Consider the following 25,171-nt stretch of genomic DNA (forward strand, 5'->3'; position numbering starts at 1 on the left):
ATCGTCTTGCTGAAATAGGCTTTTTCCGAAAGCTGAAAAATGCTTCCAATCGGCAACAAGGCACATCCAAATTCATGTTTCGCTTCCTACACTTTGGCCTTCTTAAATTTTGAATATCTTTGATATCCCAAAATCATGTGTGTGTCCATTTTGTGACAGTTGAGTAAAAACAATTATAAAGATTGCGTCTGAAAGTCGTGGTTAGCCTACATTAAGTAACACAAGTTATTTTGTTTTCCCATGTAGATTGACTGACAGCTTTCCTGTCATCATGTCGAGAAAAATCAGCAGTAAGTGCGGCATTGTGTGAACATGATGGTTATTGTAGTTCTAGACCTAAATGTGCTCACACAATACAGATTCAATATTCCTTTAAATGAATAAAGTGAAATATAAACTCAGAATATTGTGCAAATGCAATGTCAAATTACACAAATGTACTTTATGTATTTAATCTTACTTTAATGTCTTTGCTACTGACATTAAATTATCAAATTCAACCATTCTAATAAGTAAAAACGGCTTTAGTTAAATATCACAATTTATGCTTCTTTCTTTTTCACTGCTATAGTAGGTGTTGAACTTTCTTCTCGTGTCCACAGACTGTATAAAACAATGTGTCCGTGACATCACCCGTAGGGTTCTGAAGAGCTTAATGCTTAAATCCTCAATTAATGCATTACAGTTTAACTAAACTTCAAAAAAATAAACTTTGACTAAAACAATACAGGTGACTACAATAAGACTAAAACTAAATCAAAAGTTGCGGTCAAAATGAACACTGGCCATATAAAGGTCTCCTTTCCTCAAGTCCTTTTACACATTCACTCGATTTGAGGTTTGCAAAATACCACAGATTAAGAATACAAGATTATGAAACATATTACACTGATTAAATAAATAATTTAATAGCCAAACTCAGAAAGAAGACCTACCCCAAACCACAAAATAACTTGGAAAAATACAGTATAAAAAAAGAATCAAGTAGTTGTTACACCTAAAAATTGCTCGAGTCTCCAATGAAGAAACAAAAAGAATCTGTGTAAATTCACAATGTATTTCATGACTAATTTGTGAAGAACAGGATATAGTTTGATTAACAGTTTGCACGAACAGGGAGTGTTTTGTTTAAAAAAAAAAAAAAAAATTGAGCAGCTGTCAACAGCCAAAAATAAAAATACACTGTGCAGTTCTTGCACTTTCTTTTTTGTGTCATAATAGAGAAATGCTACAGAACTGAAGAGGCTTGAACCCATTTCACTAGGCATGATCCAAGCAACATGTCTGAGACACGTTTCACTTTGATTGTTCTTGTCAGTTTCAAACATATTTGGTATGAAAGCAAAAGATTTGCACAGTGGCAAAAAAGGCAAAGAAACAGTACATTATATGAAGTCACTTCCTGAACCTGCCATCTCCTAGTTTTAGGCATCTACAATTTGTAGTCTGTACCATGTCATCCTGCATATAAAAGCACACAGCAATTTTAAGAACTCACAATAACAATAATAAAAAAGAAAATCATTTAAAAAATATACAACCTCAAATGAATGCTAAATAAATAAAGCAAAGAGTTCAATTCTTTTGGTTAGATTACCTCTGGTCCAATGGGAGCGACAGATACAGTTCAAGAGCTCGAATCACACACAAATGTCTTGTGCAGAAAAGTGACTCCATTTACAGTTGTACTACGACGACAAATGCTTGTTCTCTTTGGAGTAAAAAAAGTCAATGCATTTTTTTTTTTTAAAAGGACAAATTTACACATACACAAACACTGAATCACATTAACAAACCTCCACAGACAACCAGCAGAAATATTGGACATAAAAAGGACATGTGGATGCCATGTGTATGAGATGCAGTGTATCTTAGTATTTTACGGTTTGGTGTGCATTTGACGACAGCATGCTTCACGTTTTTTGATCACTTGTCGCGTGGGTTCAGGTAAATCAATAGGGAATTATCGAACATGCAATTAGTATGTGAAGCTCAGCGTCTCCCTGAGTTGTTGCTTGCTTGGGCTGCAACGGCCAGATCGGACTCATGCGTTGTCGTATATACAAACATACACTGGCACAGATATATGTATCTCTCTATCACAAACTCACTTTCATTTTCACTCACACACATATACAGAATTTGGTATAAATATGACCGAGCTATGGACTAACACCTAATAAAAAGGCATCCACTGTTTCCATCATTCACGTTCCGCAGGTTTCTGTGCGCGACCTCAATAGAAAAATGACAAAATAAACATCTTCATGTATATTAGAAACGTCTCTATTCACACACTCTATAAAACGCCCCAGAGAGTCTGTCTGAAATGGGAGCCTTTCTCAGTCCGGATACACTTTGGCTTCTCTGTGCCTTCGTCTTGCACAATGTGTTACATAACATCTTCTTTAGAGGACTCAGCAAACTATTGCTCTTAATAGACTCACACTGATATACTGTAACGGCTAGAGCAAAAAGGGGTGTGACAGAAAGATCTGGGGAAAAGTGCTTAATGTCCAATGTGTGTGTGGGATATCGGTGAAATTGCGTGCGAGTGTATCAAATAGCACTCTCATTATGTGTGTTGTGGTTGGCCTGGCACGCAGGTTGGCTGTTCTGTTCGATGAGGAGTGAGGTCGTCTCGTCAGGGGTATCCGTAAGTGTGAGAATGTTTTCCGAGGAAGGATGAGGAATGGATGAGGTGCTGTTATTCACACGACCGTGTCCGCTGTCTGGAGACTGGGGTGAGCTGTCCAGACGAGAAGCCATCAGACCATTTTGATATTGAGAGCGTGTGATCTGGGAAACAGGAAGAGACAGAAACATTGGTAATGAAAGTGATTTGGAATTTCTGGATGGATGGATGAAAGAATAAACCATCTACAGGGTATGCTTGACATCACTTTCCAGCCACTGAATGAGTGGCAGAAGAGATGCTTCATGACTGGAGTTAAAGGGTTAGTTCTCCCAAAAATGAAATTGTTGTCATTAATGACTCACCCTAATGTCGTTCCACACCCGTAAAACCTCCGTTCATCTTCAGAACACAGCTTAAGATATTTTATATTTAGTCTGAGAGCGTATCCAAGTGTATGCACACTATACTGTCCATGTCCAGAAAGGTAATAAAAACATCATCAAAGTAGTCCATATGTGACATCCGTTAGTTAATTAGAATCTCGAAGCATGGAAAATATATTTTGGTCCAAAAATCACAAAAATGACAACTTTATTCAGCATTGTCTTCTCTTCCCTGTTTGTTTTCAAACCTCAAATAAATATTCAAACGGTTATGAATCAGCGTATTGATTCATGATTCGGATCGCGTGTCAAACTGCTAAAATCACGTGACATTGGCGATCCGAATCATGAATCAATACGCTGTCGTAGATTTTGTGATTTTTGGACCAAAATGTATTTTTGATGCTTAATGAGATTCTAATTAACCAACTGATGTCACATATGGACTACTTTGATGATGTTTTTATTCCCTTTCTGGACATGGACAGTATAGTGTGCATACACGTAGATACGCGGTGGGACTAAATATAAAATATCTTTAACTGTGTTCCGAAGATGAACGGAGGTCTTACGCGTGTGAAACGACATTAGGGTGAGACATAAATAATTTCATTGATTAATGACATAAATTTAATTTTTGGGTGAACTAACCCTTAAATAGGGGAAACGCAAGTAAAAGACAGCAAAAAAAAAAAAAAAAAAAAATTGATTCCGTTTTGGGAGCGCAGTGTTTTTTGTTGTTTTATAATGCTCTATTTGAACATTCAGTTTGCACTATGCCACAAAAAAAATCAGAACATAATAATTATGAATAACATCAACAGAGGAAGGAAAACAAACAAATATGAATAAGCAATACCATAGCTCAAAGAATAACCAAATAGCAAATAAAAGAAAAGGAAAAAAGAGGGCATTACACAAATGAAACACTCACACATTGAGTACAGTGAAAAGTGTGTAGGCCGTGCAAACTATACATGTACTGAGAGCTTTTTTGTTAAAGAAAAGTGCAGGAGTGAAATTGTAAAGTAAATAATATTTTATCTCTTTTTTGTATGCAAGAATACCACAAAAATAGCTTTACAATTCACAAATGTACATTTATGAATGTAAAATCTACATAGAAAGAGAATTAGGTTTATTATAAAGCAAGCACATTGTTTTTTCAGTTGAAACTCTTTATTATATAGTATTATAACTTATTATAGAGAATATTAATATACGGAAGTGTTACTACCATCTCATTTCAGACAGTTTGTTTCTGTATTGATTCTATATAAAAATGTCAATATAAATGTAAAGTAGTTGCTCTGGCTCTTGTTTTAAATGATTTTATTCCATTGTTATACTGCTTGTTTTTATCTGTTGACGCAAGCAGAATGTGGCGGTTGGTCGGTGTTGTATTTGTCCGGCCCCTTCTCCACTGTGATTGGAAGGCTGGTGAAAAGTGACAGAGATGAACGCTGCGTTTTACTCAAAGTTGAACATTCTTTTACGCTGCATCCGAAAAAAGCGTACTATGTGAGTAGGTACAACGTTTTAATTTTCGAAAACTTTGCGACTGTTAAAAAAGTACGTTCTATATAGTATGAATGAGTGTAGTATGAATAATAATAGTGTATAAGAGTGTAGTATGCAGTAATCCAGACTGCATCTGCCATGTTGTCATTATCATGTGACCTAACAGCGTCAGTTACGTCCCTTCACCTCCATTCGTAAATTGCCTCCTGTCGCATCATGGGATAGTAAAGTGTCCATCAAATGCACATTTCAGAATCTCGGACCTAGTACTTAAAAGTACTAGGTCATCCGAGCACTTTTTGCCTACTGTTTACTATGAATTCGGACATACTACTCTGTTGACGATTTTGGACGCAGCCTTATTCTTTTATTAAAAAACGCAGAACACTCAGCATTTGAGCGTAAAATACTCGCTCAGCTCCTCGTTACTCTCATGGTGTTCTAAAAACACAGCTGACATGTTGACATTCTACTTTTTCCTTTCTCTCCTTTTCATATATACGTATGTATATGTACAATTTCTTATTTATTTTCATTTATTTATTAAGTTTATTACTTATTATTATTTTTTCTCACTGTGGACTGTTTTCATGGCATCTGTCTGTATATAGTTCATTAGAGCTTTGATATGTTCCTGGAATATGAATAAATGTCAAATTTTGATCCAAAAAAATAAAAACACAGCGCTCCCATTGAAACCATTTGAATACGCCAGCCAGCTGCGTGAAAAAAAACCCCGCTAGGGTGGACACACCGCCTAATTAAGAATCATTTTGGAGTCTCCAATGATCCTTGAAAGCTTGCAGAAAATACAGCTTTGTGAGAAACACCCTTCAATCTGATCGTTCACTTTGGATATAGCAAATTATGATCAAATGAATGTGTTTAATGGTGTATTATTCATTTCACGATAAGTGTGCGATTAATCGCAATAAAAAAAAGTAATCTATTGACAGCCTTAATCTATTTAATCTATTGACCCCCATATCGTCCAGCCCTAAACATTTCTATCAGTCCATATTTAAAGACATCAACAAGAAAAATGTAATAGCCTAGAAATCAAAATTGGCTAGTGTTACTGAAATGACGCCACATGACGAGCTATAGGACCGTAAAGCTTTGGGAGTGTTGGATTCAGTGTACTCCATCTATGTTTTGATAATTCTTCTGATTCCGATACAGACCTAGTCTTGGACAAAAACACGATTTTCAAGGATAGTACTACAACTGACCAGAGCAGCGAAGACGGTGAAGCAGAGCTAGATGATACGTTAAACTTTTGCCGTATCTGGTCGTTCTTCTGATACATATTCAAACAACAAAATATTGTGGGGGGCCATGAACATTTTGTAAAAATGATTGAAGATGCTGGCGGTGGCAGGCACATTTTTTCAAAAACGCTGACAAGGAAAGAGTTAAGCATGCATCAATATCTAAATTGCACATTGGCCAGTTTTTATATAAACCTTTTTATTAAAAACTTTAACAAACAAACAAACATTAAATAAATGAAGACAACAGATTAAGTAAAAATATAATCAATATGTATAGATAAATGCTTTAAATATTTAGCTTCTCTAGAAGTATTTTATATCTTATAGTATCTTATAGAATGTCTTTACTGAGGTAAATTTGATGTTACGTGACATTGTTTACACTACGTTTTATTGACGTCTTTCTGTGGTTGAAATACTGATTGAGCGATGACAGATGATACATTTCAGTAAGTTCTACTGTATCTTTCAGCATCTTCAGCATACCTTCTGGTGTTCATCCGTTTATTTCTGTTTATTTCATTTATCAACTGAAAACAGCATAGACTAAATAAAGATCGATAGTTGCAAGTCTTTTTTCTCTATTGTGACAAAGCTAAGTGAAACGGCTTTTCATAAAAGAAAAAATTAAGACAGAGCTTGATTTTGTCCATGGGGAATTGATTGGATGATTGAATTGTTTCCATTTGTGAGTGACAGGTTTTCCCGCCAGTTATCAGAGAAGAGAAGAAAGAAGGAGTTGGAAGATATGTGTGTGTGCGCAGATAAATCATAATAAATATAAAAATATTTCACAAAAATATGAATTGTCAATTATGATTTCATGGTGACTATGATAAATCGATATTGTCAACCCAGCCCTAGCATCCACATGTTTACCAGTTGTAGGTTATCCACATTGTGTACATGAAATAATCTGCAACCTTAGAAGCACTAATTAAATTAAACGTTACCATTTCGGAAAATTATTTCGGCCCTCCAAAACTGTTTTGTGCAAACCTGACAATTCAAGTTTGTTGTATCAGTAAACCACATCTTTACCTTCACAAACTGTAGGTCTGCCAGAGCTCGGACATTGAAGTCTGGTGTGTACTGCGGCAACGGAACGCTGCTGAGCTGTGTGTTGCTGCCGCCGACGGACTGAGGTTCAGGGTGATCCGTGTAGTTCAGAGACGCGGATCGGTTGAGTCCGCTGATGTGAGAGGGCGAGCGGAATTCTGAAACACATGTACGGAATGTTGAAAAGGTGTGAAAGAGACTTTTTGCACTGCGAAAAATATTTTTCCCAAAAATTTTGAATTTAAAATGTCAGCAAAGACATTAACTGATCTAAGGTGACAGACTTTAAATGTTATAAAGACTTCAATTTAAAATAAAAATGGAAGTTTTCAAAAAAAATATTAAGTTTATAACTAAAATAAGCATATTAGAATGATTTCTGAAGGATCATGTGACCCTGAAAACAATATTAAAATATATTCAAACAGTAAAGAGTTTTTTATTATTTTTTTATCGAATAAAAGCGGCCTTGGTGATAACATACTTCTTTCAAAAACATAAACATAAAAATAAAAAAAATCTTACTGTCCCCAAACTTTTAAAATGTAACATAGAAATAAATAAATAGCATGGTAGGCAGATTAGACAAGTTCATCCAAAAATGAACAATTCTTTCCTGAAAGGTTCATAAAGGATCACAATATTATTATTTTGTCCCAGGATAGAAGAAAATTAATTTCTTGCACAATAACACAGATGTTCTGTGTTAAACATCTGCTGACAGTTTTGAACTTGTGGTGAGAGTGAGAGCGTGAGACAAAGTGTGTGTGTGAGAGAGAGACAAAGAATGCAAATACATTCATCATCACTATAAGTTTCTTAAGGTAGTGGAAGTTCATCCAAAAAAGAAATACAGGGCACATCAAATACAAGTCATGATTCCCCAGAACAGAGGCAAATTAATATCTTGCACAATAACACAGATTGTTCTCATCTGTTGACAGTTTTGAACTCAGAAAAATCTGGATGCAGTGTTGTAGGTTTTTTTTGCCCTCAAAACTGATTTAGCTGAATAAAGGTTGAGAGTGTGAGAGAGCCATTCTTCATGACTACATGGTTCATATGGTGGGAATGGTTCTGGGAGAATAGTTATAAAATATAAGACATGATTCATATTGAAAGTCCCAGTTATAATTCAGTCTAATTATAATCAAAAGAAGCTTCCAGTGTATTTATTTATTTTTATTAAAAATAAAAATTAACTTTTTTCATAGAAGAGATAATCATATGGGTGTGGAATGACATAGGTAAATTATAGGTGAACAAATTCTTTAAAAGCCATTACTGAGCACACTGGCACACACAAATGTTCTGTGACACAATTAGGGATGGGTACCGAAACCCGGTATTAAATGAGCTCCAGGGCTAAATTATGAAAGACCGCAGTATCGATAAGCTCTGACACTATCGGTTCTGTGACACAATTAGGGATGAGTACCGAAAACTGGTATTTAATGAGCCCCAGGGCTAAATTATGAAAGACCGCAGTATCGATAAGCTCTGACGCTATCGGTTCAGCTGTCGGTAGGCTACTGGAGCAATGAAGAAAATACACTTACTATTTGTACACTTACTATTATACACTTATATACACTTACTAAAATACACTTACTATTATACACTTATACACTGCTTAGCTTCCCACTGAAGCTAAGCAGGGCTGAGCCTGGTCAGCACCTGGATGGGAGACCAACTGGGAAAACCAGGTTGCTGCTGGTAGAGGTGTTAGTGAGGCCAGCAGGGGGTGCTCACTCTGTGGTCTGTGTGGGTCCTAACACCCCAGTATAGTGATGGGGATACTGTACTGTCAAAGAGCACCGTCTTTCGGATGAGACGTTAAACCGCGGTCCTGACTCTCTGTGGTCGTTAAAAATCCCGGGATGTCCTTCGATAAAAAGTAGGGGTGTAACCCCGGCATCCTGGCCAAATTTGCCCATTGGCCCCTGTCCATCATGGCCTCCTAATAATCCCCATATCCTGATTGGCTTAATCACTCTGTCTCCTCTCCACCAATCAGCTGGTGTGTGGTGGGGGTTCTGGCGCAATATGGCTGCCGTCACATCATCCAGGTGGATGCTGCACATTGGTGGTGGTTGAGGAGATTCCCCCTTCTATGTAAAGCGCTTTGAGTGCCTAGAAAAGCGCTATATGAATGTAACAAATTATTATTATTAGATATCTTGCGTGCATATGGTTGGCAGATTGGACGTTTAGGTAAAACACCGGATAGTATACAGGGTTTTTTCACAGAAAAGCTCTGTTTGGGGGATTTAATTACTTTAATTTAATTAATCTGGCAACTGCAAACACGCCAGCTCTTTCTCGTGTGCGGATGATCTGAGCATAACACCAGATAAACAAGTAGGCTGCAGTTTATCAATCTCCATTTGAGATTTTCTGCTTAAAGTGTCATTCAGTTGGTGTTCTGTCAGGACGGTCAAGACTCACGATCTGAACAGCAGAACTGCTGCTGAAATAGCTGAAATAACCAGAGCAGAGCTTAACATTAATAATCATGACTCTTCCAAATAAGGCAAAAACAGAGCAATTTATAGGGTTGTAAATGGACCTGTAAAACTGTATCTGGACATTTTTTGCCCTTAAATAAGCCCTCTATTTAGCCCTCTATCTATTTAAAAATAAGTACCCTCTATTTAAATATCAGAGAACAATTTAACATATTGTTTCAGATCATTTTAGGGCACCTTTAATAAACAGATAGAGATATTAAAACCACTATAATCTGCGCAAGAGTTTCCGCGTGAGCGCTTTGAAGCCGACTGTAACTTGTACATTATAGTAGGCCTACTTTAGGCTTTGTGTGCGCATCTAAACCCTCAAATACACACAAATAGCCTATGTCAAATGACCGCTTGGAGAGTATTCACTTAAACACAGATTATGTCTTAAATGGGCATTAATAGTTGGGAGAAAATAAGATGTATATTATTACATCTGCGTTCGGTCTTAAAGTGGAAGCGTCTAATAAACCCTGACGGTTTTGCCATTAAAGGTGCCATGTGTAAAAATTGAGGTAAAAATATCCAAAAAATGACCTACACGCATCAAAAGAATGAGAAGAAATAAGGGCGATGATGTCATTAAAAAAAATGTCATGTTATAGTGCTGCAGAGGTATCGTAATACCAGTCTCGGCCATGGGAGGCAATTTTTTTGCTATAGATTTTCAGATTATAAAGCAATGTTAATTATGTTCTTAATTTTTCTGTTTATTATAAAACATTATAACAAAAAGTACCGAATCAATAAGCAGTATCGGTAAGGGTAGCAATACCGTTAAAACCTTAGCGATACCCATCCCTAGACACAATCCAGGAACACAAGAACATTATCATAGCAGTCTGAGGTTGTAAGAAATCCATTCAGTAAGGATGCATTTATTAGATCAAGAGTAACAATAAAGGCATTTATATTGTTAATAAATATTTTTATTTAAAATAAATGTCAAATATTTTACTATTACTATTTCCACACAAATATTAAGCAGCACAACTGTCCTGCTGAGTACCAAATCTGTTTTACTTTTTTGTAATAATAATAATCAATAATAACTGTTTTTACTGTATTTATGATCAAATAAATGCAGCCTTTGTGAGAATGAGACTTTAAAAACATAAAACAAATCCTGCCAATCCCAAACTTACAAACAGTAGTGTCCATACAGTACCAGTCAAAAGTTTGGAAATATGTTCATCAAAAATACATGAAAAACAGTAATACTGTGAAATATTACGATTAAAAACAATGGCTTTCTATTTGATTATACTTTAAAATACAGTTTATTTCTGTGATGATGTCAAATCTGAATCTTCAGCAACATTACTCAACATTACATTATGTGTCACATAATCCTTCAGAAATCATTCTAATGATGATTTATCGTCAATGTTGGAATCAGTTGTGCTGCTTAATATTGATTTATATGTTTGATACCCTTTTCAGGATCCTTTGAGGAATATATATATATTTTTTAAAGAACAGCATGTATTTAAAATATAACTGTTTTAACAACTTTTGCTAGGAGTTTCTCTCTCTCTCTCTCTCTCTCTCTTTTTTTTTTTTTTTTTTTTTTAAATCAGTAGTCCTTAACTTTTTGCACTCTAGTGGTTAATAAACAGAACTGCACGTGTCTCGCGGAAGAACATTGCAGCCGGAGCTACTTCTCTCTGTTTATGTCTATGGGTCACACAGGGACTGTGCTCCTCCGTAGCAGAACCTACCAGTCTGACCTGAAATAGTCCCAATATAAACACTTATTATAAGTGTAACATAATGATTCACTGTAAGACAAAAACACTGTTTGGATAATTGATTCATGTTGTACATTCTCATTATATCATTTTTGTAAATCTTGAACACAAAAAAGGTTACGGGCAGCAGCTTTAAAATAAATGTATTTTAACTATTTTTCCATCAATGAACGCTGAAAAAGTATCACAGGTTCCAAAAAAATATTAAGCAGTGCTGTTTTCAACAATGATAACTGAATATATTAGCATATTAGGATGATTTCTGAAGGACCATGTGATTCTGGCGGCTGAAGTAATGATGCTGAAAATAGAGCTCTACATCACAAAAATAAATTACATTATTTAAATATACTTTAAAATAAGCCACTATTTTAAATTGTAATAGTATTTCACAAAATTTTGTTTTTTTCCCTTCTTCTGTATTTTTGAACAAATAAATGCAGGATTGACAAGCATAAGGGACTTCTATTAACAAGTTTAAAGAGTAATGTTTTCAAACTGTTGACCGTTATGTATTAAGGATAGACAGTGTGATAATGTGTAGGAAAGAATACATTCAGATGAGGTGGGAGGTTAGCAGAATTGGACATCACACAGATAAAGACATGCTCCACTCAGATATCACCACCTACTGGCACATTCTCAGTACAGCAGCCCATAGTTGGATAGTTCACCCAAAACATCATTAGTAATTCACTCTCATTGTCGTGTGGGAAATTATTGATTCTATTAAACACAATAGAAGCCATCTTGAAGAATGCCAATCCACAAAATGACAAATTAAAGCACCATTAGCAGTTTGAGCCTTACATTATGTCTTCTGATGTCATATAAACTTTGTGAGAGAAAAAAGACCATGCACCATAGCTTGTACGCATAATTTGTGCTGCCATATAGACTGTTTTTATTGTGCTTTTTGTGGCTTGACTGAGCATACTATTATATTTATAGAAAAGAGCTGCTTTCCGGTAAAAATCTTTGCATCCCATAAAAGAAATAAACTCATTCAGCAACATAAGGGCGAGTAAATAATGACAGTATTTTAATCGCTGGGTGAACTATCCTTTTAAATGAGTTCAGTTGTTAAGGCTGAGAGGAATTATTAAACTCCAGGTCTTTTGAATGATCAAACCTACAATAAACCAAAGTGTAACGTTATTGGCGTCTGCGAAAACAAAAACCTACCTACTTTACAATTCTTAAAGGGACATCTCACCAAAAATTCTGTCCTTATTTACTCACCCTTAAGTTGTTCCAAACCTGTATGATTTTACATCTTCTGTTGAACACAAAGGAAGATATTTTAGACAATGTTGGCAAGCAGACAGTTGACAGCACCCACTCACTTTATAAGGACAAAAATACAATGGAAGTAAATGGGTGCCGTCAACTGTCTGATTACCAACATATCTTCAAAAAATATTCAAAAGACACTCACGTAGGTTTGGAACAACATGAAGGTGAGTAAATGACAGAATGTTTATTTTTGGGTGAACTATTCTTTTTAAGTGATAGGAGAAGGCGCAAAAGGCTGCCCCTTTAATAGCACTTGTAGGTTATTTCTGCAAAAAAAAAAGCAAATCACTGTTAATCAGTCGGACCCTTCCCGGTCAGTGGTTAGAGAGCCCCGACATGCCGGCAGTTACCTGGGAAACGAGAGAAGAGAGAGCATCTCTTAAGAGACAGGTGACGAGGACGAGACACACTCACTGAGAGCAAGAGAGAAAGACAGAGATAGATGGGAAGTGTAAGACAGGGTTGACGGAAGAGGGAAGTACAGGTAGAGGAAAAACAAGTTGGAAGACACACACACTACCGTTCAAAAGATTGGGGTCAGTAAGAAATTCATATTTTTATTAAAGCAAGGCTGCATTATATAGATCTAAAAATTACAATGAAGACATGGTACAAATTCTGTTTAAAATAACTTTTTATCAATCAAAGAATCCTGAAAGGTTTGAGTAGGGTGAGGCTGCAGACCTGGAGAGAGATAGTTCTATGGCCAAGGCAGTCTATGGTTTTGCACCCATGTTGATCCTCAATGTCGACTTTTGTGATTGGCCGATGCCGTCAGATTGCAGCCAATGGAAAGCTTCACCATCTGTGTGTGTATTCGTCACAGAACTTCAAAGCAGACCGCTTGAGGTAAATTATCTAAAATTATGAACTGTGATTTTGAATACGTGCCCCGATGGTAATGCATTTCCATTGGCTGCAGTCTGCCGGCATTGGCCAATCACAAAAGTCGACACTGAGGATCAACAGGGGCGTAAAACTGCCTGGGCTGTAGAAATGTCCTGCACAAGGTCTGCAGCATTTCTGCTTTTTTGATCAATATATCTGGAATGTATTTTCCTGTTGGTGATATAATTTTGTGTTATGTGTTTATTGTTTGTTCTTGTTGGAAAAGTTAATTAAAAAAGTTAATTAAAACTAAATTCATAAAATGGCCCACTGATGGGAAAAATGTTTTATATAAAAACCTGACAGAATCTTTTCCTCTAAGAATGCATTTTGTTATAACTTATAACATTTATCTATGCATTAACTTTTTAATCCTAAAGTTTATTTCCAGTTTTAAATTGAATTTTAAATTCTATATTATGCTTTTCTCTTTTTGCTGTATTTTTTAATAAATAAAAGCAGCCTTGGTAAGCACAAAAAAAAAAGTATGAATCCCAAACATTTGAACAAGAGTGTACATTCATGAGCACAGAGAGACAAACACCAGCATGAACTATTTTATAGAAAAAGGGTTAATTGACCCAAAAATTATATTTATTTACTCACCCTGGTGACAATCCAAAATGTATTTTTTTTTTTTTTTTATGGAACGCAAAAGGAGATGTTAGGCAGAACATTCACACTGCTCTTTGTGTGAGAAAATACTGAGATAGATCCTCCTCTCCATCACAGCTCTCAAATCTCATGCACGTATATTTAATTATGCACATGAGGTGTGTTTACATGGAACTGGTTTAAAAGTCCAATCCGAATGAAAACGCTCCATATAAACCCCTCAATCAGCATAAAAATGCCCAAACCAAATGAAACTGTAATCGGTTTGAGAGGGGTGGGATAAACCTTTTCATGAACCGATCAAATGAAAAATTCCACCATGTAAACGGCCTGACCCGATTACTTTTGAGTGTACGTCCAGACCAGGCTATAATGTTGACAAGAGAGGAAAGTTAATTCTTCTGAGAGGTAAGCTTTTTATTTCATAAGAGGTTATGAAGATATTGTTGGCATAATGACACAGACGTAGCCTGGCTACACCATTTCATCTTTTGAGCGTATTGATTCATGATTCGGATCGCCAATGTCACGTGATTTCAGCAGTTTGACACACGATCTGAATCATGAATCAATACGCTGATTCATAACCGTTTGAATCTTTATTTGAGGTTTGAAAACAAATGCGGAAGAGAAGACAATACTGAATAAAGTCGTAGTTTTTGCTATTTTTGGACCAAAATGTATTTTCGATGCGTCAAGAGATTCTAATTAACTAACTGATGTCACATATGGACTACTTTGATTGTTTTTATTCCCTTTCTGGACATGGACAGTATAGTGTGCATACACTTAGATACGCAGTCGGACTAAATATAAAATATCTTAAACTGTGTTCTGAAGATGAACGGAGGTCTTAATGCTATAATGCTCGACAATGTATGGTCGACGCTTCAAAAGAGTCTAACAAACCAACTGATGTCACATGGACATGGACAGCAAGTGGGCATACACTTACATTCAAAGGACAGAACGCCCTCGGACTAAATCTAAAATATCTTAAACTGTGTTCCGAGGATGAACGGAGGTCTTACGAGTGTGGAACCACATTAGGGCGAGTCATTAATGAAAGAAATATTTGGGTGAACTAACCCTTTAATGGCTATTGGACCCCCTATCCCATTTTTGAATAGTTATGCTAATTGGATTAGGACTGGTGAAATTCTAGAATCTGGGGCGGTCATTTTAACAGGACACTTCATTTGTATGCTTTGTTTAAGTTCGTCACCCATTTGCTTGGTCTCCCCTGCCCCCTAAAATCTATTGAAACTGATTGTTGAACAGGTGGAATATACACTATCGCCAAAATTATTTGGGACACCCCTTCAAATCATTGAATTCAGGTGTTCCACTTCCAATCACTTTCATGGCCTCAGGTGTATAAAATCAAGCACTAGGCATGCAGATGCTTCTACAAGCATTTGTGAAAGAATGGGTCGCTCTCAGGAGCTCAGTGAATTCAAACGTGTGCAATAAATTCGTGAAAATTCATCACTACTTAATATTCCACGGTCATCTGTTAGTGGTATTATAACACAGTGGAAGGGAACAATAGCAACTCAGCCACAGAGTGAAAGTGAGTTTGGTGTGGAGAAACTTGACTGGCCTGACTTGAGTCCTGACCTCAACCCGATAGAACACCTTTGGGATGAATTAGAGCAGAGACTGCGAGCCAGGCCTTCTCGTCCAACATCAGTGCCTGACCTCACAAATGCGCTTCTAGAAGAAAGGTCAAAAATTTCCATAAACACACTTCTAAAACTTGTGGAAAGCCTTCCCAGAAGAGTTGAAGCTCTTAAAGCTGCAAAGGGTGAGCCAACTCCATATTAAGAATGGGATGTCATTAAATCTGCACTATATCATTTTTCCGTCCGCTAGAGAGGGCGCCTATTTAAAACAAAGGTGTAGTTTGATGACGCCAAGTTTGAGCACAGCATCTTGGGACATGCGGGCTGCGTCCGAAACCTGGAAAATGCTGCCTTCGGAGGACACATTTGAAGGCAGGAAGGCATCAAGCTGCGTCCGAATCTAATGTTAGCTTCACTTCCTATCTCCTGAGATACCTTCATCTGATCGATTTTTGAAGGCAGCGTACATGTGTCCTTCGCTGCCTTTGATATCCCACAATCCTGTGCTTTCCATTTAGTGACAGTTGAAAAAAGATGGCGTCCAGAAGTTGCTACTGCGGGTCAGTTTGTGAGTAAATGTACGATTTTTACCAACATATTACACTTCTGATGTCATTTCTAGTGAGAAATCACTACTGTAGTAATTAAATATGTGTTTAGTTCTCACCAAAGCTCTCTCTATTTTGCTGTAGATCATTAAACTGTTAAACTGCCTTAGAAGTCTGTCCGAAATTAGTTTCATGAGATGCCTTCATGCACAAAACGCTGCCTTACAAGTCATTGTCTAATGAGGCAGCGAGGCAACGAGTCAGCAGCCTAGGTTTTCGGATGCAGCCGTGGTCTTCACTTCACAGCCGGTGGAAAAGAATCGGGATAGGACTCTGGCAGAAATAATGTTCATGGAGGTGAGTATTAACATTACTGTAGTGTGAAGCAAAGCAGGACTTTGTGTTGTGGAGCTGAGCACGGCCGCTGGAGCGATTGTTAATGAGATGAACAACGCATGGCTCGCGAGCAGCGGGACATTTATTATGACGGGACACAGTCGCTGTTGCCATTTCCACTTTTCCGGTCATGAGTATGAGGTAACGCAGCTCTGTTTATCATATTAGACACATTTAAGTGTGTTGAAAATGATGTTATGACATTACTCTGCGTTCGCTCAGCGGCTGCGGTGACACTTGTTCACACTGCTAAGAGTAAAGTGCTTCTGTCAAATAAAACCTCGGAAACCGAGAGTAACGCAGATATGACGCAACTGACAGATGACTCCCTCAGAAGTCCCGGCTCCTTGGTTAAAATAGTAATTTTCTCATAATTTACAAATAGCTGGAAACATTTGGGATATTGTAAGAACTAAACTGAACTAAATATATTTTATATATAAAAAACACTGGCCTAGTGGTTTTTGGATATATTTAACTGCAAAAATACTACATAGTGCACCTTTAAAGTTCATGTGCATGTAAAGGCAGGCATCCCAAAACTTTTGGCAATATAATGCATGTAGATAAGTCAAATATATGAAAGCTATGGCAGAGCAGATTTCCAGTGAAATTTGGTCTGCTCCTCACACAAAGCAGTCATATGGCTTCAAAACCCTTTATTATATGGCAAAGTGCAGCATCCACATTCTACCTACAATCTCCTTTTGTACGCCACTGAAGAATCATGCAGGACAGGTTCATTCATGAGGATGAGTAAATGATGAAAATTTTCATTTATGGTTGAACTATTCCTTTAAATGAACTAAGAGGAAGCATATGGCCACTAGAGGCCGTTGGTGTACAACTTTTTCAGAGCATAACAAGTATTGATGGGTGGCCTGAAAAAGTCCCAGTATCCAACCTTGAGATAATTATAATTATGAGTGATTAGTGGCAAAGCTGACTGTTGCTTTAAAGTATTTTCCCATCTGTTGTTGAACCCTTTAATAATGTGCCATTTACCATAATGCACACACAGACTCACAAACAAGACCACCTACTGTTCATCCACACACAAATCCGAAAGGATAGTGTGTAGGATATGGACTATCCTGACATCAAACCACTTAATATATGAACCCACAGACTGAAGAGGCTCAGCAACACAATATGAAGTGGCATGTTTGTTTGTGCATATTGGTAAATCACATATTATAGGTTTAAGCTTGGTAGATACTCCACAAGAACAAAGACATTTTTTAGTTTTTTCGAGGTGGCAAGAACAAGAAAAAAGTTTGGGACGTTCCATACTTCACGAGAAAAGCAGGTGCCGAACATGTCCGTTTTTCCGCAATAACCCCGCCCACTTAAAATTTCTGACATAATCAAATAGTTCTCAGACACCCACAAGAAAGAAGTTCTACTCAGACGATATGTCGAGAACAAGATGCGAGAACTCCCAAACCAGGGTTGGGGGCGAGAACTTTTTCTCTGTTCTTGCGGAGTATGTAACAGCCTTTAGACTTTGAGGTTTTTGCTGAAAAGAAGAATAAAAAGAGTCTTGGTTGGCTTGAATTTCTGATGTATGTTTTACTTTGTGTGTGTTTGTCTCACCTAATGTTGGAGCGCTGAGTGCCATTACTCCATAGAAAGAGAAAGGTCCGGTCTCGAACTTCATGTTTTCATTCCCTGCCTCCACCTCCACACGGCCCTGTGCACAAAGTAGTAAGATGATTCTGGGTGGTTTTTGAAAAACAAGTGAGAAAAAAAGAATAATAATTGTGATATAAAAAAGTGCATGATAGGTGAAACTGCAAAAACGCAAGTAAAACCAATGAAAAGTTAAAATTTGGGCTCTATAGTGTTCCTTACAACTTACCAAACAACCATTTTGCCCTAAAACGTACATATTTTTTGTCAGTGTATATTTAAAAACATCCAATTGACAGAATATGGTAGATATTTAAGTGATAACCATTTAAGTACTACCAATGCTGCCGCTCAGTCTTTTTTGGCACTTAGTTGGCGCAACCTAAGTCACATGCATACCCTCTATAGCTGTGTAAACACTCGGTGAAGATCAAGTGTCATTGAAACACTTGGTGAAGAGCGTTGATCACTGTAGCCAATAACAGACATGTATGTTGAGCGAGTGAACACAATGGCCAATCAGAGGTGTTTAAGAACAAAAACGCTAGAGGGAAATGCTAGTATCCTCACATGTCGGTACATTTGACAACTCTTGCAAAGCTGAATTTTCAGCATCATTACTCCAGTCTTCAGTGTCACATGATCCTTCAGAAATTATTCTAATATGATGATTTTGCTGCTGAATAAAAATTTCTTCTTATTATCAATGTTGAAAACTGCTGTGCTGGAAAATTATTTTTTGAAACCATTATACATTTTATCAGGACTATTTGATGAATAGAGCAGGATTTATTAGAAATAGAATATATTAATTATCTTTCCTGTCATTTTTTATTAAATTAATTTGTCTGCTAAATAAAAAAGCAATTTCTTTCTAAACTAAATGTACTGTCCCCAAACTTTTAGAATGACCGTACATTGAAAAATAAATAAATACATTATATATATATATATATATATATATATATATATATATATATATATATATATATATATATATATATATATATATATATATATATATATATATATATATATATATATATATATATATATATATATATATATATAGCTGAAAGTACAGTGTGATCGCTCAAAAATGGACCCAAAAAAAAAGCATTCTACAAAAAGAAATAGCACAAATGACTTACAAAAGTCTTCTGACGCCACATGAAAGCTTAATGGAAGAAAGTACATCACTATACACTAAATTCATGCCATCGATTGAAACCTCTTGGTCACAGTATGCTTTCATTGCATTGAAAAGGCGTAAAAAATTTTCAAAACATCTTCCTTTTGTGCTGCATGGAAAAAGGTTTGAGTGTGAATAAATTATAGATTTTTTAATTTTCGGGTGAGCTAATCCTTTGAATGAATCAGAGACATGGCCACAAGCCTTTGTCCTTCTGACCGAAGAACATACCACAAAACTAGTTTCCCAGAAGCATTTTTACATTTACATTTAATCATTTAGCAGACGCTTTTATCCAAAGCGACTTACAAAAAAGGGGAGAGTAATAGAAGCAACGAAACAGACAAGGCCAACAACCTGTAAGAGCTGTAAGAAATCTCAATTAATTAGCACAGTACACAATTTTTTTTTTTTTTTTTTTTTTATAAATAGACATCTACAACAAAAACTGACGTACGCAAAATGCCGAACACTGGATTTTGATAGCTATGATATCACAGAGCTATGATATAGAAGCATCACCACCTAGGTGGACAGACACACAAATGAACAACTAGCTGTAGACAGAGAAGGGCCAGAGTGAATTAAAATGTGAATGTGAGCTCTGGTCAAGAGGAATGTGAGAACTGTAGCGCAGTAAATCCACTGAGACAACAATAACGCTCACACACACAAGCTCGAAAAGAGCGGGCCGAATACCACAAGTGACTGATGTCCACATAATGAGGTGCACAATACAGCATGACACACACATACACACTCAGTTCCCTTCGCAAACATCAAGGGACTGAGATTGTTTGCAGGGAGGGGACTGCAGTGGCTGTATGAATCCTGTTTTTCTGGAAAGATCAGATCAATCACGTTTCACAAATATGCAAACTGACCTTACAGAGAAAGACCTCCAGGACAAAATGTGCACGCACACACACACACACACACACACACACACACACACACACACACACACACACACACACACACACACACACACACACACACGGAATGGAGAGACGAGATCTTTAAATAGACCGTCCTGACTGTCATTGTGCCACTTAATATACAAATCCACGACTGCGAGGAGGTAGCCAAAACCTGCATGCCGAGTGTAAGTGTGCGTATAGGTGTGCTGGCTAAGGCATAGTTATCGTAGCTTACCCCACCTTAGGATGTCAACAACAAACAATCTTGCATATCCAGTTCTTACAAATACCCCTTAACACACTTGGCTTAATGAGGAACACCAAAGACTTCAATTGCTTTTACAAAAGCCAATATTTGTTGTAATAAATAATAATGAAAACAAAAACAATACAAATTTCTTTGTTTGAAAAATAAAAATAAAAATAATAATAATAATAATAATAATAATAATATATATGTGTGTGTGTGTGTATGTGTGTATATGTGTATATATGTGTGTGTGTATATATTATATATATAGTATGTGTCTATCTATATCTATATATCTATATCTATATATATCTATATATATAAACACATACTAGTGTATATATATATATATAATTAATTAATCTTAATTAATTACGTTAATTAAGATTAATTAATTACGTGACTTTAACGCGTTAATTAATTACGCAAAAAAATAAAAAATTTAACCGCATTTATTTTTGCACCGCGGAACGTTTTTCAATGAATCAGTTTCGACGGACCGATTATACTGGAACACCAACTAGCGCGACAACTACAACAACAAACCATGGGTGCGTCTCAATCCGCTCCCTAGTTCAGTAGTCAGGGCACTGATCAGGGAGTCAGCCCATTGACTTATGTCTTGATCAGTGCCCTGACTAGGGAACTAGGGAGCTGATTGAGACGCAGGGCATGCGTGAACATGAACGAAGAAGCTGATGAGACTGCTTTGCTTGGCCCCGTGGATGGGAAATTTTGTTTAAAAAAACGAAAGAATGGAAGCGTCGTCAAGAGCAGGGTTGTGTGCAAGCTATACAACAAGGAATTTGCGTATCACCGCAGCACATCGAGCCGCAAATATCACAAATATGCTTTTGCTTAACTTAATGGCAAACATTGCACTGGTCTGCTGGACAGAAATAAATAAACAATATTTTGTTGATTAAGCTTATGTTTTCAGTCATTATTCAATGGTATACTAAAAATACATGTGAAAAATTACTTCTCATTGTTCTCAGGTCAAATATTTATATGCGATTAAAATGCGATTAATTTTTCTATTAATTAATTACAAAGCCTCTAATTAATTAGATTAATTTTTTTAATCGAGTCCCGGCCCTAATATATATATATACATACATACACACACACACACACACACACACAGTGCCTTGCAAAAGTATTCGGCCCCCTTGACCTTTGCGACCTTTCGCCACATTTCAGGCTTCAAACATAATGATATGACATTTTTTTTTGTGAAGAATCTGCAACAAGTGGGACAATCATGAAGTGGAACGAAATTTATTGGATATTTCGAACTGTTGTTGATTTTCACAAAAAATTACAGTTTCATATCATTATGTTTGAAGCCTGAAATGTGGCAAAAGGTCGCAAAGTTCAAGAGGGCCGAATACTTTCCCAAGGCACTGTGTGTGTGTGTGTGTGTGTGTGTGTGTGTGTGTGTGTGTGTGTGTGTGTGTGTGTGTGTATGTGTGTGTGTATATATTATATATATATATATATATATAAATACATACATACATACATACACACACACAGATAATAATGTAAAAAAAACACACAAAAAAAAACACACACACACAAAACATCCTAGATGTCCCCAAAAGGAAAGTCTAACTCATGTGGACAATTTTGTGAGTGACATTTTTTGTGAGTGCGAGTGTGTGTGAGAGAGAGAGAGCCATATCAGGACACAAATGTGTATAATGACATGGGTATGACACAGGTATTAGAGGAGAGGGTGACTCATGAGGACATTACCCATGTCCCCACCTTTCAAAAGACATATAAGTCCTACAGGATAAGTTTTTTCTTTAAATGTAAAGATGCAGAATGTTTCCTGTGATGGGCAGGTTTAGGGGTTGGGGCAGTGTAGGGGGATAGAATGTACAGTTCGTACAGTGTAAAATACATTACGCCTATGGAAAGTCCCCATAAAACATGGAAACACAACGCGTGTGTGTGTGTGTGTGTGTGTGTAGAAGGCCTGGTTAAGTTAAGTTGCATCACTCAGTAACCTCTTCTCAGTGTCAGTACTGTCAATCATTCACAAACATAACGTGGGTGGCCAAGCACACAGTGTAAAATTACTATGAGTATGTTTAACAGCTCTTTGTTTGAGTAACTAACAACAGTGCTCATGTGCAGAGAAGGAAAGCAAACATCTTCAAATATTTGTGTACAGAAGAGACAATCACAGCCTGTCTTCCTGCACTGCTATAATTCACTCCATCATGAAGCAGAGTTAAAAATAGGTATGTGCAAAACTATATATATCCAAAATCAATTAGGCAGTGGTTTGTTTGAACAGTTAGCCACTCTTGAAGATGTCCGTGTATAATTACGCTGGTTACTCTAACAGACATATTTCTATTAAGCAAGCACAGCCCTTCAGTACAGTGACCAACAGATACTGAACAAATAAACAAACTGTAAGGTTGTTTTATAAAAATATTAGTGCTCACAATTTTTTTTAATTATAAGAAGAGCATTAAATCACAGTGGATAATTCAAAGCCTGACAGTATAGTCTAAAACCCTCACTGTGAAGTTGCATCTGTAAATTAATCACCACAGTTAAAAATATTAAAGCTAAATCTCCAGATGTGGACCTCACAAACTGGCTAGTCCTGACCTCTCTCTAATTAAAAGATTCAGCTTTTCTAAACCCAAAATAAGCAAAATCTCGTGTCATACATTTAGATTTTGAGATTTTGAGGGGGAATCCAATCTTACGGTACATGACAATGACACTAAAAACAGAAAATCCCAAAATAATTCACATGGTTCCACGAAAACAACAAAAAATGCTGTATTATTCTGCCATGCAAATAGTTGGTGATGTCACTTTGTAAAGAAACACTATGCGCCTATAGTCTGTAATAAATCACAGTTTACATAGAGACGATAACAGTATCATTTTAAAAAACGCGCACAAAATGCTGCGTTTTTAGAACACTATCGTCAATATAAATGAGCTGCCAAAAAAAAAAGGTTTTCAGTTTTTAGTAGGACTCCTAGAAGCACATTTGTGAGGTCAGGCACTGATGTTGGATAAGAAGGCCTGGCTCACAGTCTCCGCTCTAATTCATCCCGAAAGTGTTCTATCGGGTTAAAGTCAGGACTCTGTGCAGGACAGTCAAGTTCCTCCACAGTAAACTCACTTATCCATGTCTTTATGGACCTTCCTTTGTGCACTGGTGCACAGTGATGTTGGAACAAGAAGGGCCCATCCCCAAACTGTTCCCACAAAGTTGAGTGTATGAAATTGTCCAAAATGTCTTGGTATGCTGAAGCATTAAGAGTTCCTTTCACTGAAACTAAGGTGCCAAGTCCAGCCCCTGAAGAACAACCCCACACCATAACCACCCCACCACCACCAAACTTTACACTTGGCACAGTGCAGTCAGGCAAGTACCGTTCTCCTGGCAACTGCCAAACCCAGACTTGTCCATTGGATTTCCAGACAGAGAAGTGATTGGTCACTCCAGAGAACACGTCTCCACTGCTCTAGAGTCCAGTGGCGACGTGCTTTACACCACTGCATCCGACGCACGGCCATGGAAACTCATTTCATGTAGCTCTGTCAAATTTGGAGGAACATTTGGTTGTCTATTAGGGGGCAGCCTAAGTTTTTAGTTGATGATGTCATGTAAATGGCTCCTTAGCTAAACATTAATCTTGAATTAAATTTTGTTTTTAGATTGAGAGAGAAACTTCTCTTTTTAAAGCTAAACTTAAAATTTGTCTTCTAAAACTTAAACAATACACATCAATAGTGACGCACCGATTCGATACTCAGCATCTCAGTCTTTTATTAATCACAAACTCCAAGTCCTTTTAGCACATACGCACAGGAGTGCAACAGAAGACGTGTGGTGGATCTTTAGCACAAAGCTTGACACCTCAGAGAAAGCAGCATTAACATTTGATGAAGGTCACTCAGCCCGCTCTCAGCTTGAGGCCTGGCTGGAGGCCATCTTCAACTAGTGCCAGGAAAGAAAGGTCTCCATGTTGGGAAGTCTACTTGCAAGCACCCTCAATGTATTAAATAATAATCATAATAATACAGCACATCCTGCTTACAACAAACACATCATTGAGCAGCTTTAAATAATAAATAACAAAAAGCCACACAAACAGATGCCCGACATATTTAACAGCCTAAGACTGCTGCTAGTGTGCACTTCATAATCTATTAATGAATCTCCTTCCCGCTGTGAATAATCTACACCGGTGCACTAACTTCAGACATTTTAACCGGAGAGCTTGAACTTGACAAGTTAATTCCATGACAGTTCAAGAAACAAAGTTCACACTCTCAGAAGCATAAATGTCACAAAACTTTAATGTGCCCCAATTATGCTTTTTCAGATATTACCTTTCATCTAGTGTGTAATATAGCTGTTTGTGAAAGAAAGAACCAATTCTATTCTGCCTGAAAACAGGCGTCAGTAATTCCAGTCTAACTTCCTGCTCGAACCCACGTAGGTTTGGAACAAAGTGGCATAATGCCAGCCCATGGTCTTCATTGTCTGTCTGCGAACATCTACTTTGACTCGCTCTCAAACGCCGTAGAAGGCCTAGAAGAGTTTGGTGTGTGTTGTTGACATGTCAAGATGATGCTGTTCTCTGAGCAACAAAAGCAAACCCAATTTTGCACTT

At 36.9% G+C, this 25,171-nt stretch overlaps 1 protein-coding gene across 3 annotated transcripts in view; it reads right to left on the reverse strand.

Moving 5' to 3' along the window:
- Positions 1-883: 883 nt before the first annotated feature.
- The window catches only part of LOC137071438 (novel protein similar to human and mouse cyclin M4 (CNNM4)), a 51,381-nt gene continuing 27,093 nt past the window's right edge, over positions 884-25,171 (reverse strand). Inside the window, exons 5-8 of one of the 3 annotated variants that reach the window (XM_067439444.1) lie at positions 18,110-18,206; positions 12,792-12,854; positions 6,858-7,033; positions 884-2,799 (exon numbers count right to left, since the gene is read on the reverse strand). In XM_067439444.1, the coding sequence (XP_067295545.1) occupies positions 2,560-2,799; positions 6,858-7,033; positions 12,792-12,854; positions 18,110-18,206 (576 nt within the window). In that variant the 3' untranslated portion in view covers positions 884-2,559. Of the gene's footprint in view, positions 2,800-6,857; positions 7,034-12,791; positions 12,855-14,517; positions 15,661-18,109; positions 18,207-25,171 lie in introns of those variants that run through there. The other 2 variants (XM_067439445.1, XM_067439446.1) reach the window with 2 other exon arrangements.

Source organism: Pseudorasbora parva, chromosome 3, assembly GCF_024679245.1.
Source record: "Pseudorasbora parva isolate DD20220531a chromosome 3, ASM2467924v1, whole genome shotgun sequence".
Lineage (NCBI taxonomy): Eukaryota > Metazoa > Chordata > Actinopteri > Cypriniformes > Gobionidae > Pseudorasbora > Pseudorasbora parva.